Source organism: Oncorhynchus mykiss, chromosome 9 (genome assembly GCF_013265735.2).
Source record: "Oncorhynchus mykiss isolate Arlee chromosome 9, USDA_OmykA_1.1, whole genome shotgun sequence".
Lineage (NCBI taxonomy): Eukaryota > Metazoa > Chordata > Actinopteri > Salmoniformes > Salmonidae > Oncorhynchus > Oncorhynchus mykiss.
The window spans coordinates 45,884,406-45,905,677 of record NC_048573.1 but is presented as its reverse complement, the minus strand read 5'-3'; the positions used below and the strand labels follow the sequence as shown (position 1 = coordinate 45,905,677).

At 41.3% G+C, this 21,272-nt stretch overlaps 1 protein-coding gene across 5 annotated transcripts in view; it reads left to right on the top strand.

Moving 5' to 3' along the window:
- LOC110532208 (kazrin) overlaps positions 1-21,272 on the top strand; it is a 224,992-nt gene that overhangs the window by 135,588 nt on the left and 68,132 nt on the right. Inside the window, exon 1 of one of the 5 annotated variants that reach the window (XM_036988143.1) lies at positions 16,333-16,596. The exons of the other annotated variants lie outside the window; for them this stretch is intronic. Within the exon in view, the coding sequence (XP_036844038.1) occupies positions 16,566-16,596 (31 nt within the window). The 5' untranslated portion in view covers positions 16,333-16,565. Of the gene's footprint in view, positions 1-16,332; positions 16,597-21,272 lie in introns of those variants that run through there. 5 annotated transcript variants of the gene reach the window in all.

Here is a 21,272-nt window from a genome sequence, read left to right as displayed (position 1 = left end):
AGGCCTGATTGGTGGAGCGCTGCAGAGATGGTTGTCCTTCTGGAAGGATCTCCCATCTCCACAGAGGAGCTCTGTCAGTGACCACCGGGTTCTTGGTCACCAACCTGACAAAGGCCCTTCTCCCTTGATTTCTCAGTTTGTCCGGGCGGCCAGCTCAAGGCAGTCTTCGTGGTTCTAAACTTCTTCCATTGAATAATGATAGTGGCCACTGTGTGTTTGGGGACCTTCAACGCTGCAGAAATGTATTGGTATCCTTCCCCAGATCTGTGCCTCGACACAATCCTGTCTCGGAGGTTCACGGACAATTCCTTTGACCTCGTAGCTTGGTTTTTGCTCTGACATACAGTGTCAACTGTATGTGGGACCTTATACAGACAGGTGTGCCTTTCCAAATCATGTCCAATGAATTTAACTTACCTCAGATGGACTCCAATCAAGTTGTAGAAACATCTCAAGGATGATCAATGGAAACAGGATGCACCTGAGATCAATTTTGAGTCTCGTAGCAAAGGGTCTGAATACTAATGTGAATAAGGTATTTATTTTATTTTTTGGGTGCGGGAAAAATTAAAAACCTGTTTTTGCTTTTTTGTTATGGTGTATTGTGTGTAGATTGCTAAGGATTTTTATTTATTTAATCCATTTTAGAATAAGGCTGTAACGTAATAAAATGTTGAAAAAGTCGAGGGGTCTGAATACTTTCCGAAGACACTGTATATACACTACATGACCAAAAGTATATGGAAATATACAAAATTGGAGACGCAGAATTGTCTAGAATGTCATTGTATGCTGTAGCATTAAGATTTCCCTTTGCTGGATCTAAGGGGCCTAGCCCAAACCATGGAAAACAGCCCCAGACCATTATTCCTACTCCATCAAACTTTACAGTTGGCACTATGCATTCGGGCAGGTAGCGTTCTCCTGGCATCCGTCAAACACAGATTCGTCCATCGGACTGCCAGATGGTGAAGTGTGATACAGTATATACAGTGGAAGTCGGAAGTTTACATACACTTAGGTTGGAGTCATTAAAACTCGTTTTTCAACCACTCCACAAATGTCTTGTTAACAAACTAAAGGCCGCTCAGCAAGGAAGAAGCAAGGAAGAAGCCACTGCTCAAAAACCGCCATAAAAAAGCCAGACTGCACAGGTTTGCAACTGCACATGGGGACAAAGATCGTACTTTTTGGAGAAATGTTCTCTGGTCTGATGAAACAAAAATAGAACTGTTTGGCCATAATGACCCTCGTTATGTTTGGAGGAAAAAGGGGGAGGCTTGCAAGCCAAAGAGCACCATCCCGTCCGTGAAGCACGGGGGTGGCAGCATCATGTTGTGGGGGTGCTTTGCTCAGGAAGGACTGGTGCACTTCACAAAATAGATGGCTTCATGAGGGAGGAAAATTACGTGGATAAATTGAAGCAACATCTCAAGACATCAGTCAGGAAGTTAAAGCTTGGTCGCAATTGGGTCTTTCATATGAACAATGACCCCAAGCAGACTTCCAAAGTTGGCTTAAGGACAACAAAATCAAGGTATTGGAGTGGACATCACAAAGCCCTGACCTCAATCCTATAGAAAATGTGTGGGTAGAACAGAAAAAGTGTGTGCGAGCAAGGAGGCCTACAAACCTGACTCAGTTACCTGACCTAAATTCACCCAACTTATTGTGGGAAGCTTGTGGAAGGCTACCTGAAACATTTGACCCAAGTAAAGCAATTTAAATACAATGCTACCAAATACTAATTGTGTGTATATAAACTTCTGACCCACTGGGAATGTGATGAAAGGAATAAAAGCTGAAATAAATAATTTTCTCTACTATTATTCTGACATTTCACATTCTTAAAATAAAGTGGTGATCCTAACTGGCCTAAGACAGCAAATATTTACTAGGATAAATTTTCAGCAATTGTGAAAAACTGAGTTTAAATGTATTTGGCTAAGGTGTATGTAAACTTCCGACTTCAACTGTACATTGGAAGTAGGTATAACAGTATGTAAACATAATTAAAGTGACTAATGTTCAATGACTATGTACATAGGGCATTTACATACACACACAAATGCTTAGAGTCACACACACACACACACAATGAGATTCAGTTGACATCTTCTTGGCAGGGCTTGGCAGTGCTACTGTCCTGTAAAGTCATTGTGTAAACAGACTTTGCAGTAAAAAAGATTGTCTGCTTGCATTGATTTTCATTTAAGGGATTGTGCTCTCAGCTCATCACCTCTAGGTCTACAAAAGATTGTGTGTGTGCGTGTATGTGTGTGCCCGCTTGCAAGTTTGTGTGTGTGTGTGTGTGTGTGTGTGTGTGTGTGTGTGTAATTGTTACGTAGCCTGACCTTACAGATGGGCAAGGACAGAGAAATGCTGTATCATTCTTCTCTCCATCCCAGCCACTGCACCCAAGTGTGCCTCAACAGCACTCAACAGTGTGAGAGCACCCGTTAGTATAGAAACCACGCCACAGTTTTCAAATTAATGTAGAGATTTACATATATTTACATACTGAGGGGAGAGAGGCTCATTTCATATCTGACCTCTGTAGTCTAGATGTGCTCATTGAGACCAAAATTGTATCTGACATAATTGGAGACACTTCAAAGTGAATACAGAGTGCATAGACTACAGTGAAGACACCGCCTGCACACACATTTGCACACAAGTAAGCAGTGAAATGTATTTTGTTGGCCTACTACTGTATGACAATATGTATATTTTATGTCTTGAGCCACCACATCCCATTGTGATTGTACATGTTAGCAGTAGCTAGCATAACCCCACAAGGTTGTGTATGGAAATGTTATCAGTAGCTAGCATAACCCCACAAGGTTGTGTATGGAAATGTTATCAGTAGCTAGCATAACCCCACAAGGTTGTGTATGGAAATGTTATCCATAGCTAGCATAACCCCACAAGGTTGTGTATGGAAATGTTATCCGTAGCTAGCATAACCCCACAAGGTTGTGTATGGAAATGTTATCAGTAGCTAGCATAACCCCACATTTGTTGTGTATGGAAATGATAGGAGTGGCTAGCCTAATCCCACAAATGTGTTTACAGTATGAAAACACATTTTGTTAGCAGTAGCTAGTATAAACCCACAATGTTGTGTAGGAAAATGCATGTTGTTAGCAGTAGCTAGCATAGTCCCACATGGTCTATGTATCCAGCCACACTCCAGACACAGGCCTTGGGCATTGTTCACTGGTGCTGAGCCCAGTGCTTCCTGAAGAGAATGCTCACTGTTCTCCCATTGTCGCCGATGCACATTCTGATGCCCTTTTAATGCAGTGTAAATTGCAGGTGCATGCCAACTGAATGCCTTTTAATTAGTATGCCCAGCAGACTTGATTAGCAATCCATCTTCATGAGTGTCCGGGCCTGATGTGAAGCTGAAAGTGTTCCTACTGACGTCACATGCTAAGATGACCTCAATACCCTCAATGTAGGATATGCTACATACTACCTGTTATGTAGCTCTTATAGCTAGCATCTAGGCTACCACAGCCTGTACTCTGTCTATGGTGGTGGAATTAGCCATTTTAGTGCAACATGCTAAAATAAACCTCAATATTCAGAGAAACCTCAATACTCTTATAGGCATGTTATGTAGCTCTTGTAGATAACATTTAGGCTACCACAGTCTGTTCTCTGTCTATGGTGGTGCAACTAGCAATAATAGTGCACAATGCTCTTAATGGTTTTAGCAGATTAAAAAATATATTTAAAAAATGGAGCTGGCGCACACCTAGAATATTAGTTTGTATAGAGGTGCTGACTAACGGCAAATAAACTATCAAAATAAAGAATGTTGCACACTCCGTGTATAATCTCCCAGCAATTGAATGTGTATTTACCAACATTTCGGCATCACTGTGTCTTCCTCAGGGTAATGTCATGAATACTTGAACTAGGTTATGTAGGCACACAGTGCAATTAGTGTAATCAATGACAGTAGTGAGGGGTGTGTCATAATGATTAAGTTAATTAAAATTAATTAGTGAAACCATTAAAAAATAGTACATGGCATATTAAATATATTATGCTATTGTTATCATATAGAAACATAATGGATTATTGTACGTCATATTAGCATCAACATACATTATTGTTTCATTCAATTTCACATGATAATTTCGTATTTCATTTTTGTTACATGTAATCTTTTGGTTTAACCTTAATATATAATGAACATCATCAACAGGGGGGACATATATGGTGTACGGTAATACACCATATATTCATAAGACTTGTTCAGGAAAATGTAGACACTAGAAGACACTAGTCACGTGCTCTCATTGATAGAGGGCTTAGGAAGGATGCCAGAGGGCACCCTGCTGGCCACTTTTGATGTGGAGAGCATTACACTAACATCCCACACACTGGAGGCTTGCAGGCGTTGCAACACTTCCTTCAGCAGAAGCTCCATCCAATGATTGCATCTTACAACTTACTGAACTGGTATTATCCCATAACTACTTTGTCTTTGAGTCAGACTTTTTCCTTCAAATTCGGGGTGTAGCTGTGGCTCCCCTTCTTCCCCCAACTATGCAAACCTGTATGTGGACAATTTGAAGAAGCATGTACAATATTCCATTATGTTTCTATATGATAACAATAGCATAATATATTTAATATATGCCATATACTATTTTTTAACAGTTTCACTAATTAATTTTAATTAACTTAATCATTATGACACACCCCTCACTACTGTCATTGGTTACACTAATTGCACTGTGTGCCTACATAACCTAGTTCAAGTATTCATGACATTACCCCGAGGAAGACACAGTGATGCCGAAACGTTGGTAAATACACATTAAATTGCTGGGAGATTATAAATGGAGTGTGCGACTTTCTTTATCTTAATAGTTTTAGCAACGTAACATGATGAATAGGTACGGGAGAGTGGGGTAAGTTGAGCCAAAGGGGTAAGTTGAGCCACTGTTGTTTTTTTAGGAAACCATACACAAAATGTATCATTTGACCAAATATTTAGGAAAAGCTCATGATTTCATAGAGTTTGTGAAGGAATAAACCACAAGGAAAAAGTGGTAAGCAAGTTGTGTCCAAAGTGTTTTCTTGAGGTAACAACAGGGTCTGGCCAATGTTAAAACTGTAAACAAAAGTATAAAGTGTTTGTTAGCTGTTAGGCCCATGTTAAAATATGCTTAAAATGATTAAAAGTAGTGGTTGGAACCGGTTCAGGGAACAGAACCGAAAATCTGATATTTTTCGAGAAACTGAATCAGACCTGGGAACGAAAGTGATACATACTGTGCCGGAACAGAGCCATTATTTTAAAAGCATGGGAACTGGTTAATAGCATTGTTTTAGTCCCACAGAAAACGATACAAAGTGCCTATGCAAAGCCTTCACTCTATCACTAAGAAACAGATTCCAATATCTGCCTTCCAGCTGAAAATCTTTGCCAGTGTGTGTTCGCCTGTAAGGCTGCACGCCCTTCCCCCTCCGGCTACTGTAGCCTACTGACTTTACAAGCGGGATTCAGAAATTAGGGAGAGATTTTTTATTAGAGAAGAATGGATTAACCTCTTCAATGTTAGTTAAAGATACAATAGTTATCATGTTTTATAATGGATTTATTACCTACAAAAAGGAAAGACATGTTTTCATTTTAATTCTGCTGTCGCCCTGCACACACAAGCTTGTTAGCTAGTTAGCTTTGATCCAACGTTAAGCCAACTCTCAGAAGTTCAAATACTTTTCAAAATTCCGTCATAGAAGCAGCTCCTTTGTAGGTATAATTCTGTGGGCCTAATTCAGATAATGCATGTCATAACAAGATGCCCAGCAGTTCAAGCCAAGCTCCATCTTCCACCCTCTCACGCACTTTCCCCACCCGCAAAATTTCAGTCGCATCTCATGCCAACAATGTCTATTCAATACATGTAAACAACTATAGCTTACTCGCTCCATAGCAAGCTGCTCTATCTGCACTGGTTGGTGAAGTAATTTAATGTCAAGCAAGGTGTATATACCCTGTATACAAAAAAAATATTTCTGAGGTTTAAAAAGGAACAGAAATGAACTATAGAAACCATTTTTTTTGTTCGAAACCAGTTAAGAACTTTTTTTTTTTTGCTGGTCAGAACAGTGGAACGGGATGAAAAAAACAATGGTCATATCAGAATGAAACGATTGGAAAGTAATTTTTGATCCAACCGCTGATTAAAATCTCAAATTATTGTGTTGAATTATGTTTGGGAAATAAAGATAGATATGGTTTTAAAAAAAGTTGTGGTAATATTTAATTCAGTACAGAAATGTCTATTTGGCTGTCCCGCAGCTCATCTTACTCTATACCCGGGATAAGTTGTGCCAAGAGACCACTTTTTGGGACAAGCTATGTTTTCAAAACTGTAATGTACATGATTACTTATTTCCTGGGATATGCAAGATCCTGAAATATATGTAGATATCTCTGTTAGAACCACCAGTACTATATTTCCCTTGACGGAGTTATGCTGAATGAACCAAATAGCCCAACTTACCCCACTCTCGTCCTCTGTGTTGTGGGTAGTTATTTTATCTCTCCTCAACAGGTTTCTCAAGCTTTGAAAGTGGCTAACTTGACACAGTTTGCAGTGACTGTAGTCATATATAGTTCATATAAATCACAAAACCTAAAGCTATATCTTCATGTTGATACAGTGCATTCGGAAAGTATTCCCTTTTTCTACATTTGTAACAACATAGCCTTATTGTAAAATGTATTAAATATTTTTTTCCCTCATCAATCTACACACAATAGCAAATTTATGACAAAGCGAAAAAAAAAAGAAAAAAAATTGTAATAGATATACCTTATTTACATAAATATTGAGACCCTTTGCTATGGGACTCAAAATTAAGCTCACGTGCATCCTGTTTCCATTGATCATCCTTGAGATGTTTCTACAACTTGATTGGAGTCCACCTGTGGTAAACAAGATTCTCTGGTCTAATGAATCCAAGATTGAACTCCTTGGCTTGAATGCCAAGCATCGCATCTGGAGGAAAGCAGACATGGCTGGCAGCATCGTGCTGTGGGGATGTTTTTCAGCGGCAGGGACTGGGAGACTAGTCAGGATTGAGGGAAAGATGAACGGAGCAAAGTACAGAGAGGTCCTTGATGAAAACCTCCTCCAAAGCGCTCAGGACCTCAGACTGGGGCGAAGGTTCACCTTCCAACAGGACAACAACCCCAAGCACAGAGCCAAGACAATGCAAGTAGTGGCTTCGGGACAAGTCTCTGAATGTCCTTGAGTGGTCCAGCCAGAGCCTGAACATGAACTCGATCGAACATCTCTGGAGCTCCCCATCCAACCTGACACAGCTTGAGAAGATCTGCAGAGAAGAATGGGAGAAACTCCCCAAATACAGGTGTGCCAAGCTTGTAGAGTCATGTCCAAGAAGACTTGAGGCTGTAATCACTGCCAAAGTTGCTTCCACAAAGTACTGAGTGAAGGGTCTGAATACTAATGTAAATGTAATATTTCAGTAAAAAAAAAATGTTTTGCAAAATATTCAAAACATGTTTTTGCTTTGTCATTATGGGGTATTATGTGTAGATTGATGAGGAAAAATAACAATTTAATACATTTTAGAATAAGGCTGTAACGTAACAATGTGGAAAAAGTGAAGGTGTCTGAATACTTTCCGAATGCACTGTATGTCCTGTCCACTTTCCAGGATGACCTACTTAGAAATACATTCTCAGTGTTGAGGCCCAGACCCCGTAGCCATAATACAACCGGTTTGTGTTCAGGGCACGCAACTTAAAACGCTTTGCAATGGACAACTGAAATGTGTGTTTCTTATCCAGGTAGTCTCTGCTGGTCTGACATCCTGGGCTTTAGCATTCCTCCTCCATATCTCCTCAGCCCCCTAGGGCATTATCACAGAGTAAAATCAGCACAGAGCATCCCCTCCCAACTCCCCCAGTCCCCCAGAAAGCAGGTATTTGTTCCAATGAATTCCACTTTAATCAGTAGCATATCAGTTGTGCTTGGCAGGGCGAGGTGTGGGGGATAGCAAGGCTGAACAACCCCCCCCCCCCTTCAGCCGGCAGTATTCAATTTCCTCACTTTGTTTATTATGCACAGACAACAACACACTACAACAGTTTATTTGGTTTGGGCCTCCTTTATAGCGGTGCTGAGATGCCTGCATCGAAAGGGTCTCAAATGGCCCACGTTCTGTGGAGGCTGGATGCAGTGTTGCTGACACACATTTTGGCGGTATGAAAAAAAAACAATGGATGTCAATTGGTGGGACTGTACAGTGTGTGAATGGGGGACTACACATGTTCAGCTAGTCTGTATAGTATTTCATTACTGTTTGAATAAACTATCCTGTGTAAATCCTTTAGTGATGTCCTATAATTTCTGTTGTTGAACCACTAATCTATTGTAGGTTTGTGAGTGTACATCTCTTAAGGCTCACTGCTTCTTATTGATCCAAAGTCGCCTAGCTGAGCACACTTGCGTCCAATATTGGCCATTGTGTGTGTGTGTGTGTGTGTGTGTGTGTGTGTGTATATATATTAGAGCTGTATTATTTGTTTATTTAACCTTTTATTTAACCAGGAAAAGCCCATTGAAACCCAGAGTCTCTTTTTCAAGGGAGATCTGGCCAAGAAGGCAGCAACAATCAATACATTACAGAATTAAAACATACAACAATACAGTACAAGAATATGTTCCAGCCTAAAAAAGCATTTACACTCCTCTGTAACAGAGTCTCCCATCGATATTTTAAATTAATTCAGTGGCACTAGCAGTAGCAGCTGGCACACTGGCATCTGGTAGACTTCCTAGACTTTAACTACCTTTAGCATCTATACATGAAGGTATCGACGCTCGCTCTGAACATTAACATGCGTACTTTCGGTACGTTTTTGGAAACATAAGGAACGTATGTGTATAGAAAGCTTGAGCACTCACCCACATCAACACCATTGTCCCAGAAACCCTAGACCTACTCCAATTTGCATACCGCCCCAACAGATCCACAGATGATGCAATCTTTATTGCACTCCACACTGCCCTTTCACATCTGGACAAAAGGAACACCTATGTGAGAATGTATTCATTGACTACAGCTCAGCGTTCAACACCATAGTGCCCTCATAGCTCATCACTAAGCCAAGAATCCTGGGACTAAACACCTCCCTCTGCAACTGGATCCTGGACTTCCTGACGTGCCTCCCCCAGGTGGTAAGGGTATGTAACAACACATACCCCACTCTGATCCTCAACACGGGGGCCCCTCGGGTACGTGCACAGTCCCCTCCTGTACTCCCTGTTCACTCATGACTGCATGGCCAGGCACGACTCCAACACCATCATTAATTTTGCTGATGACACAACAGTGCCTGATCACAGACAACAATGGACAGCCTATAGGGAAAGGTCGGAGACCTGGCCTTGTGGTGCAAGGGCAACAACCTCTCCCTCAATGTGATCAAGACTAAGGAGATGATTGTGGACTACAGGAAAAGGAGGACCGAGCACGCCCCCATTGTCATCGACGGGTCTGTAGTGGAGCAGGTTGAGAGCTTCAAGTTCCTTGGCGTCCACATCACCAACAAACTAACAGGGTCCAAGCACACCAAGACAGTCGTGAAGAGGGCACGACAAAGCCTACTCCCCCTCAGGAGCCTGAAAAGATTTGGCATGGATCCACAGATCCTTAAACGATTCTACAGCTGCACCATCGAGAACATCCTGATGGGTTGCATCACTGCCTGGTATGGCAACTGCTCAATCTCTGACCGCAAGGCACTACAGAGGGTAGTGCATACGGCCCAGTACATCACTGGAGCCAAGCTTCCTGCTTCCAGAACCTCTATACCAGGCGGTGTCAGAGGAAGGCCATAAAAATTGTCAAAGACTCCAGCCACCCTAGTCGTTGACTGTTCTCTCTGCTACCGCATGGCAAGCGGTACCGGAGCGCCAGGTCTAGGTCCAAGAGGCTTCTAAACAGCTTCTATCCACAAGCCATAAGACTCCTGAACATCTAATTAAATGTCTACCAAGACTATTTGCATTGCCCCCCCTTTTAAGCTGCTGCTACTCTCTGTTATTCTCTATGCATAGTCACTTTAATAACTCTACCTACATGTACATGTTACCTCAATTACCTCGACTAACCGGTGCCCCCGCACATTGACTCTGTACCGGTACTCCCTTTACAGTGCCTTGCAAAAGTATTCATCCCCCTTGGTGTTTTTCCTATTTTGTTGCATTACAACCTATTTCATTTAAATAGATTTTTTATTTGGATTTCGTGTTATGGACATACACAAAATAGTCCAAATTGGTGAAGTGAAATGAACAAAAATTACTTGTTTCAGAATATATATTAATTTTTTTTTTGAAAGTTATGCGTGCATATGTATTCACCCCCTTTGCTGTGAAGCCCCTAAATAAGATATGGTGCAACCAATTACCTTCAGAAGTCACATAATTAGTTAAAGTCCACCTGTGTGTAATCTGTGTCACATGACCTGTCACATGATCTCAGTATATATACACCTGTTCTGAAAGGCCCCAGAGTCTGCAACACCGCAAACAAGGGGCACCACCAAGCAAGCGGCACCATTGAAGACCAAGGGTCTCTCCAAACAGGTCAGGGACAAAGTTGTGGACAAGTACAGATAAGGGTTGGATTATAAAAAAAATATCCAAAACTTTGAACATCCCACGGAGCACCATTCAATCCATTTTTAAAAATGGAAAGAAAATGGCACCTGGCAACAAACCTGCCAAGAGAGGGCCGCCCAGCAAAACTCACAGACCAGGCAAGGAGGGCATTAATAAGAGAGGCAACAAAGAGACCAAAGATAACCCTGAAGGAGCTGCAAAGCTCCACAGCGGAGATTGGAGTATCTGTCCATAAGACCACTTTAAGCCATACACTCCACAGAGCTGGGCTTTACGGAAGAGTGGCCAGAAGAAAAAACATTGCTTAAAGAAATAAATAAGCAAACACGTTTGGTGTTCGCCACCAGGCATGTGGGAGACACCCCAAACATATGGACGTCGGGACTCTGGTCAAATAAGACCAAAATGTAGCTTTTTGGCCATCAAGGAAAATGCTGTTTCTGGCTCAAATCCAACACGTCTCAAACACCCCGAGAACACCATCCCCACAGTGAAATACAGGGAAAATCTTGAGGGAAACCTGTTTCAGTCTTCCAGAGATGTGAGACTGGGACAGAGGTTCACCTTCCAGCAGGACAATGACCCTAAGCATACTGCTAAACCAACACTCTAGTGGTTTAAGGGGAATCCGATTTGGGTAGGTTTTAATAGTTACTGTGGGAACAACATCCGCTATACACTTGATTAACTCAGTCATCGTGTCAGTGTATACGTCAATGTTATTCTCAGAGGCTATCTGGAACATATCCCAGTCCGCGTGATCAAAACAATCTTGAAGCATGGATCCCGATTGGTCAGACCAGCGTTGAATAGACCTTAGCAAAACCCCAAACAGCAAGCAATGCAGGTGTAGAGGCACGGTGGCTAGGAAAAACTCCCTAGAAAGGCCAAAACCTAGGAAGAAACCTAGAGAGGAACCAGGCTATGTGGGGTGGCCAGTCCTCTTATTATAACAGAACATGGCCAAGATGTTCAAATGTTCATAAATGACCAGCATGGTCGAATAATGATAAGGCAGAACAGTTGGTACTGGAGCAGCAGCACGGCCAGGTGGACTGGGGACAGCAAGGAGTCATCGTGTCAGGTAGTCCTGGGGAATGGTCCTAGGGCTCAGGTCCTCTGAGAGAGAGAAAGAAAGAGAGAAAGAGAGAATTAGAGAGAGCACACTTAAATTCACACAGGACACCGAATAGGACAGGAGAAGTACTCCAGATATAACAAACTGACCCTAGCCCCCCGACAGGAGGGGTCAGGAGACACTGTGGCCCCATCCGAGGACACCCCCAGACAGGGCCAAACAGGAAGGATATAACCCCACCCACTTTGCCAAAGCACAGCCCCCACACCACTATTTACAATACCTTTCAAAAGTTTGGGGTCACTTAGAAGGCCAGCATCCCAGAGTCACCTCTTCACTGTTGACATTGAGACTGGTGTTTTGCGTGCACTATTTAATGAAGCTGCCAGTTGAGGTATCTGTTTCTCAAACTAGACACTCTAATCAAATCAAAGTTTATTTGTCACGTGCGCCAAATACAACAGGTGGAGGGAGACCTTACAGTGAAATGCTTACTTACAGGCTCTAACCAATAGTGCAAAAAGGTATGAGGTGAACAATAGGTAAGTAAATAAATTAAAACAACAGTAAAAATACAGCGAAAAACAGTAGTGAGGATATAAAAGTAGCAAGGCTACATACAGGCACCAGTTAGTCAGGCTGATTGAGGTAGTACTGCATGTACATGTAGATATGGTTAAAGTGACTATGCATATATGATGAAAAGAGAGTAGCAGCAGCGTAAAAGAGGGGTTGGGGGAAGCACACAGTACAAATAGTCCGGGTAGCCATTTGATTACCTGTTCAGGAGTTTTATGGCTTGGGGGTAAAAACTTGAGAAGCCTTTTTGTCCTAGACTTGGCACACTGGTACTGCTTGCCATGCGGTAGTCTATGAATGGGGTGGCTGGGGTCTTTGACAATTTTTATGGCCTTCCTCTGACACCGCCTGTAGAGGTCCTGGACGGCAGGCAGCTTAGCCCCCGTGAGGTACTGAGCCGTACACACTACCCTCTGTAGTGCCTTGCGGTAGAAGGCCGAGCAATTGCCGTACCAGGAAGTGATGCAACCCGTCAGGATGCACTCGATGTTGCAGCTGTAGATCCTTTTGAGGATAGCAGGACCCATGCCAAATCTTTCCTGAGGGTGAATAGGCTTTGTCGTGCCCTCTTCACGACTGTCTTGGTGTTTTTGGACCATTCTAGTTTGTTGGTGATGTGGGCACCAAGGAACTTGAAGCTCTCAATCTGCTCCACTACAGCCCCGTCGATGAGAATGGGGGCGTACTCGGTCCTCCTTTTCCTGTAGTTCACAATAATCTCCTTAGTCTTGGTTACGTTGAGGGATAGGTTGTTATTCTGGCACCACCCGGCCAGGTCTCTGACCTCCTCCCTATAGACTGTCTCTTCATTGTCGGTGACAAAGTACCTCTAATGTACTTGTCCTCTTGCTCAGTTGTGCACCGGGGCCTCCATTCCTCTTTTTATTCTGGTTAGAGACAGTTTGCGCTGTTCTGTGAAGGGAGTAGTACATGGCGTTGTACGAGATCTTCAGTTTCTTGGCAATTTCTCGCATGGAATAGCCTTAATTTCTCAGAACAAGAATAGACTGACGAGTTTCGGAAGAAAGTGCTTTGTTTCTGGCCATTTTGAGCCTGTAATCGAACCCACAAATGCCGATGCTCCAGATTCTCAGCTATTCTAAAGAAGGCCAGTTTTATTGCTTCTTTAATCAGAACAACAGTTTTCAGCTGTGCGAACATAATTGCAAAAGGGTCTTCTAATGATCAATTAGCCTTTTTAAAATTATAAACTTGGATTAGCTACCACAATGTGCCATTAGAACACAGGAGTGACGGTTGCTGATAATGGGTCTCTGTACACCTATGTAGAAATTCCATTATAAAATCTGCAGTTTCCAGCTACAATATGATGTTGTGAATGACTTACAACATCATATGTTATTTTAAATGGACAAAAAATGTGCTTGTCTTTCAAAAACAAAAAAAATTCTAAGTGACTTCAAACTTTTGAAACGGTAGTGTACGTGGCAGGGCTCAATCAAGCTAGTCGTCTTGATTACTTTCCTATCTCATTCTCTCTGGCACCAAAAGTTTAAAAAGTGTTGAGAGGGGACAGAATGCGGTCTGACCATCCCATAATTGACATATGTATTATTCTTACAGATTTTCCACGTGGGCGAGGATGTTGTAAATGTATTCAAAGCCTGTTGGATGATAAATTGTTTTTAACTAATACAGAAAAATTTACAACTGACTTTTTCTGACATAACATAGTTACGGGACACTTTTAAATGTGCCTTTAGAGTCCATGCAACTCATCTCTAAAACAAAAGCAATTTAGGTCAAAAGAGTACATATTAACAAAGGAAATGGAAGGACTAACAGTACAGATAGATAGCAATAAAACTGTACCATAGAGGCTCAGAATAAGTTAGAGGAAAAACAAAAATAAATGGAGGAAATTATTCAAGAAAGATCGAATGTGATATATTATACAAATTAAGCGAACTGGATGGAAAATTGAGAAAAATGCACCAAATTATTTTTCAATCTTCAACATAGAAATGCTACAAAAAATAATTTACTGAAACTTGTCAGCCATGATACACCAAACGATATTTTGAAAGAGGATGTAGAGTACTGTAAGCATATGTTTTCATTTCAGTCTCCTCCATCTCCAGTAACCGAAGTTAATCGTATGGATTTTTTTTTCTATTAAAAATGTAACATTAACAGCTTCATAGAAAGATTCATGTGAAGGCCAAATTACAGAGGAGGAACTTCTTGATGCAATTAAAGGCGTTAAGTCCGGGAAAACTCCAGGGCTGGATGGCATAACAGTGGAGGTATACCAAACCTTTTTTATATACTCAGAGGACCGTTATTAGCATGTTTTAACCACTCTTATATACATGGTAGATTGTCAGACACTCAACAAGAAGGCCTGATTTCATTATTACTGAAAAAGGATCACAGTGGTAAACATAAAGATCCAGTCCATTTAATAAATTAGAGGCCTCTGACACTTCAATGCTGTGATGCAAAAAGTCTGGCAAAATGCTTAACGCATAGAATTCAAAAGATATTGTCGGATGTTATTCAACCTAATTAGACAGGTTTTTGACATGGACGATACATTGGAGATAATATAAGACTACGTATAAGTACTGGTAGAACACTATGAAAAATCTGGGAAACCAGACTTGGCATTCATAGCTGACTTTGAAAAGGCCTTTGATAAAGTATGACTGGAGTTTATACATATATATATGAAACTTGTTAAAAAATGACGGAGTCAGCCATGATTCACCAAACTATATTTTGAAAGAGGACTATGTCATGAAATGGGTTAAAGTCATGTATAGTAACCCTAGGTCTAAAATAGTAAATAATTGCTACTTCTCAGAAAGTTTAAAACTGTCTAGAGGAGTGAAACAAGGTTGTCCACTATCGGCATATCTATTTATTATTGCCATCGAAATGTTAACTGTTAAAATCAGATCCAACAATAATATCAAGGGGTTAGAAATCCAGGGCTAAAAAACAAAGGTGCCATTGTACGCTGATCCACAATTTGGATCCCTCCACAGCCGCATAGAGGATCTAGATACTTCTTCTAACCTCTCTGGATTAAAACCAAATTATGATAAGTGTATAAGTGTAAGTGTTGGATCACAAAAAATACATAACTTTTACATTACTGTGTAGGCATACTCGGTATACATATCCCAAAAGAACTCCAATACATTTTAATAGAAAGTTATCAAAAATAGATAAGATCTTGATTTGTTTAACACTTTTTTTGGTTACTTCACGATTCCATATATGTTATTTCATAATTTTGATGTTGTCACTATTATTCTACAAATAGTAAAAAATAAAGAAAAACCCTGGAATGAGTAGGTGTGTCCAAACTTTTGACTGGTACTATATGTTAGTACATATATAAATTGTGTGTGTGCGTGTGTGTGCGTGCGTGCGTGTGTGTGTGTATACAAAAAAATATATTGGGGATTGGAAATGATGCCCTTACACTGATGGAAGCTACAATCTACCTGCAATATTAAAGCTGATCTACCCCTATTTTTATTTATTTAAAATAAACAAAGAAATAAGATAAGTTCCATATGATTCAAAAACCACATGGTTTCTAAATGTAAAACAGAGCATTGGGATTGTAGTTCACATGGTCCCACCGGTAAGCAGTGCTTATAGATGAGAACCCTTGGGATAAGGCAGAATGCCTTATTAATGCCTTGGGTTCTTGAGAGCAACTTCTAGACCCGCTCTGTTTTAATTGAGCTACATTGCCTGGCCAACCTGCGTGAGAGGACACACACATTGACGCTCTCACCTGCCTACTACAAGACCGCACCTTGCCATAACTCCTCCCCTAACCTGTGTGTGTGACCTGTGTGTGTGTGTGTGTATGTGTGTGTGTGTGTGTGTGTGTGTGTGTGTGTGTGTGTGTGTTGGAGTAGTGTGGGAAAATAGTGACAGCTCTAGTTAGCGCCACCCCCCAGTGAAGCATTGGAACAGAGGGGGAAGGGAGGAATGGAATATGTAATTCTAAACCTGTGGGAGTCTCTTAGAACAGGTACAGAAAGAGAGAGAGCAAGAGAAAGAGAGAGGGAGGGACAATCTCTGGAAGTATTTCCTGATTTCCTGGACACAGTGCAGTGGAAGAAGAGTGGTTTGTGCCTGAGGAGTGTTGTTCAGATTCCCCTGTTGTCTATTGTGAGATTCCCAGCCCAGACCTGACAGTGGAATCCTTGGGAAAAGTCTTCTGTGAGGAGGGGATGAAGTCGGACAGGGAGGAGGGGAAACCTGGTGAGTGGAGAAGGAGTGGAGTAGTGGAAGAGCGTGGCTGCTTGTCATCGCTCTCCCTGACTAGTAGCCTTTAGCAGTTGTGTGCTGACCAAAAGCTTCAAGTGACACTGACACTGGAAGGGAGCTTGTGACTGAAGCTTTTGGTGAGGCCTGGTATTTTGAATATTTTGAATGGGGGGCTGCAGCGGAGACCTATGGGACTGTTTTTTTAAGCACTGTTTGTGCTTTTGTGTTCGTGTATTATTACAACTCAGAAAACAGCGAGTTCACATGTGGGTAAAAGTGTCATGTGGGATGTTCAGTCACCTGCCGGCTGCCACTCATTGTCGAACCGCTCAGTTACTTTACCCAACTATGACCTCACGGCTTGTTGTTGTTTGAACATGGGAGTGAACTATGCCACCCTAGAGCCAAAGTCATACACTAAAACAAACTGTAGTTGTCAGGCTGACTGACAACAAGGTGTACCTATACCAACTCGATAGAATATCTTCACATTTTACATTATTTATTTATTTATTTCACCTTTATTTAACCAGGTAGGCAAGTTGAGAACAAGTTCTCATTTACAATTGCGACCTGGCCAAGATAAAGCAAAGCAGTTCGACACATACAACGACACAGAGTTACACATGGAGTAAAACAAACATACAGTAAATAATACAGTAGAAACAAGTCTATATACAGTACGATGTGAGCAAATGAGGTGAGATAAGGGAGGTAAAGGCAAAAAAAGGCCATGGTGGCAAAGTAAATACAATATAGCAAGTAAAACACTGGAATGGTATTTGCAGTGGAAGAATGTGCAAAGTAGAAATAAAAATAATGGGGTGCAAAGGAGCAAAAAAAAAAAAAAAAACGTAGTTTGGAAATGATTGAATGAATGAGTTTTGTCTAATTGCAATTCACCAGCAGAATTCATTGTGGGTTGTTTAGTGAAGGCATTTCTTTCAGGCAGTGTTGTTTTTTTGTTTTCTAAAGACCTTTTGTCATGGGTTAGTGAATAGGTGACTCAGTGTTGTCCTTGGTTATTTGTACAGCAATATGTCTGAATTTCTCAGAACAACGGTACATTTGTGTTTGTGCCTGAATCATGAAGGCAGCATTGTTTAAAAAATATATTTTTAACAGTGCTGCATCTAGGGTTATTGAGCTCACATTTCTCTGAGAGTGAATGCGTATTTTACTCTCTGTGTATTTCAGTGTGTGACAGCATTGTCTATAGGTCATGTACATTTTAAACGTTGATGGTTCATGGGTACTGTAGTCCTCAGTGGATGAGCGCCTCTGTTTCAAGACTGACCTAGTCAGATCTGCTTAAAATCCTCTGATCAATTCCAAACCATGCGGGCCAAAATCAGCTCAGTACCATCCACATAGACCCTATCTGCTAACCATCAGAGCATAGTATTCATTAGCTACTGTACTTGAATCCTCACTGCTTCCACCTGAGGCTGATACTGTTTAGGGGGGCAGTTATAATGGTTATTGGAGTGTCCCAATAGCGTTGCTAGTAGCTTGAGTGACATACTCAGCTGTGCAGTGACAACACATCTGGTAATTCCTGCTGGCTTAGCCACAGGGTGTGGTCACTGACACCATTCTTGCCACCTAAGCAAAACAAACAAACAGTTTCAACGGTATTCATTGCTTCCGAGAGCCTAACTTCTATCCAAGGTGTGGCTACATATTAGCAGTTGTGTTTAATTATGAGGCATTCATGCGAACATTGCCCCAATAGCATCTCACATATTTTTGTGTTCAAACCAGAACAGGAATACTCATCACAAATGTCTCAGATAGGCAATGTAGATCGGTTTTCCCTTTTAAACTCCTCTATCTCAAATCTAGTCCAATCTACTCTAGCTTAGTCAAGTCTAGTTTCTAGTACAGTATATGTGAAGGTTGAAAGTCCAGACTAGTTGTGACCAGTGTTGCGCTCAATTCCATTTAAATTTAGGAAGTAAACTGAAATTCCAGTTTAATTCCTGAATTGAAATGAAATTTTATTTTGGCTGAAACTGTTTTGAACTATGAGTTGACAGCATCTGTGTGAAGAGCTTACAGGCATTATGGGGAAATGACAGGTCAAAGTGTCAGGCTCAAGGGCAGGTCACCTCTTCTATGTGTCGTTATTAAAATACCCTCTTTGTGAAAGACAACTCACTGATTAGCTATTCTGTGTCTAGCTTTAGTGGTGGTGTCACTTTCAAGAGTAGACCTAGAAGCAACCTTTTCTAGGGCTAAGGCCAGATATTATGGATCTGATTGCCTGGGGATATGAGTTCCTATATGGCTAGGTGGTAACTATAAATATAGTTGTACACTACAAAAGTATCACATCGAATGGACTCCTTTTTAACCGAAAATAATAATAATAATAATAATAATTGGGTGGGTACTTATATTTGTCCTACTGTAAAACTTCAATTAATAGCCCAGGTGTGTATTTGCTTAAATCACTGGAGATAACAGGCACTTAGAGACAGGCTTCTATTTGAGCCAGGCATCTATCTCCTTAATGCACACAGCTTTTGCTCATTTGCATAGTTAATAGTTTAATTCCAGCATTCACTTCCAGCGTTTTTATCAATTTCTTCATTTCCTGCAGTGTGTTATCATTTACATACTATGTCACGTTTCTTTTCTCTTAGTATGCCTCTATTTCGAGATAACTTCCTTGACAGGATAATTATTCATCTCTTTGACTGTGCATTTTCGCCAGAAATCTACTGATTTCTTGGGGTCTGTACTCCCAAAGTTGTTGACTGTTTTTATGCTTTCCAGCTAGCTAGAAGTATTCCGCTGTTTGCAGACAAAGGTTAGCAGTTTCTTACTGGCGATTAAAAACAGATTGCCATCATTTTTTCAGAGTCATTATTGAATTATGTTACAAAACAAACATTAAACCTTACAAACAATTCATGGTAATTCATGGTAACCTTGTAAACCATTCATTTAGACCTGGGGTTATTTGAAACAAGCGTTTATTTGCTGAAATGTGTGGGGTGGCCGGCTATTAAAAGAGACAGGCGGCACATCAAACATATTTTTGTCCTTCTTGGCTCAGGTATTAAAACCAGTGACCTTAAAGGTAATTTAAAAAAAAAGTTTAATAAAAATAAAATAAATAAAAGTAAGCTTGAGCACCTTTCTGAGCACATCAACAATGGGCAAATATGGCAGGTTTCGTTCAAATGAAAAAGGGTGCTGTAATTTAAATGCAGTTACTCAAAGATATCATCCCCTACTATGTAAACCATGTCATAGTTGTCAATCACTCAATCTGAAAAGGTGTGGTGGAGAGGGGGATTTGCTCTATGGTGCCTGTATCATTATCTCTACCCCCCCGTCCTGAACTTTTACCCCTTCCATGAGTCGGGACCTGGGTGGGGGACCCTGGTGTCTGTTTTCACTGCCCACCCACCCACCCTCCCTCCCTCCCTCCCTCCCTCCCTCCCTCCCTCCCTCTCCTGGCTGCACCCACTGGCCTGTCCATCACACAGAATTAAGTGACAGGGCGTGTGTGTGTAGGAGTGTGTGTGCATATGCATGCGTTTGTGCGTTTCACAGCTGGCTGGCCGTGTCCAGTGTGACTGTGTAATTATGAGTGGCCTGATCTTGCCTCTGTAATTACATGACTGTCAGCGGAGTGGGTAGATGCAGCAGACCCTCTGTGTGATACTGTGAGGGGCTAAGAGAATGGCCTGCCTTTCATGTGTTTTAGTAGTTCACATGTGTTTTTATGTCAAGTTCAGGCAACTGGGCAACAGGTTCTCAATACAAAACCAGTGCTTAGGGATAAAGGGACAGAAACCTGATTTTTGTGGTAAATGTTTCACTTGAAAATATACGCTGAGTATACAAACAATCAGAACACCTACTCTTTCTATTACATAGACTGACCAGGTGAATCCAGGTGAAAGTTACAGTATGATCCCTTATTGATGTAACTTCTTAAATCTGTGTAGGTGAAGGGGAGGGGACATGTTAAAAATGCATTTTAAACCTTCAGACAATTGAGACATGGATTGTGTATTTGTCCCATTCAGAGGGTGAATGGGCAAGACAAAAAATGTAAGTGCCTTTGAATGGGGAATTGTAGTAGGTGCCAGGAACTGCAACGCTGCACTCAACAGTTTCCCATGTGTATCAAAAATGGTCCACCACCCAAAAGACATCCAGCTAACTTGACACTGGAGTCAACATGGGCCATTATCCCTGTGGAACGCTTTTGGCACCTTGTAGAGTCCATCGCCCGATGAATTGAGGCTGTTCTGAGGGCAAAGGGGGGGGGTGGGGGTGTTCCTAATATTTGGTATACTCAGTGTATATGTCACCCTCGCTATCCTCAAACTCCCTGTCATAAATCGACCAAGGCGCAGCGTGCATGTAGTTCCACATCTTTTAATGAAAGTGAAACAACCAAAAAACAAACAGGTAAACAGCAAAGACCGTGACCCAACCGAGGTGCACACAAACACACACGGAAAAATAATTACCCACAAAACACAGGTGGGAAAAGGCTACCTAAGAATGGTTCCCAATCAGAGACAACAATAGACAGCTGTCCCTGATTGAGAACCATACCCGGCCAAAAACAAAGAAATACAAAAACATAGAAAAAATAACATAGAATGCCCACCCTAGTCACACCCTGGCCTAACCAAAATAGA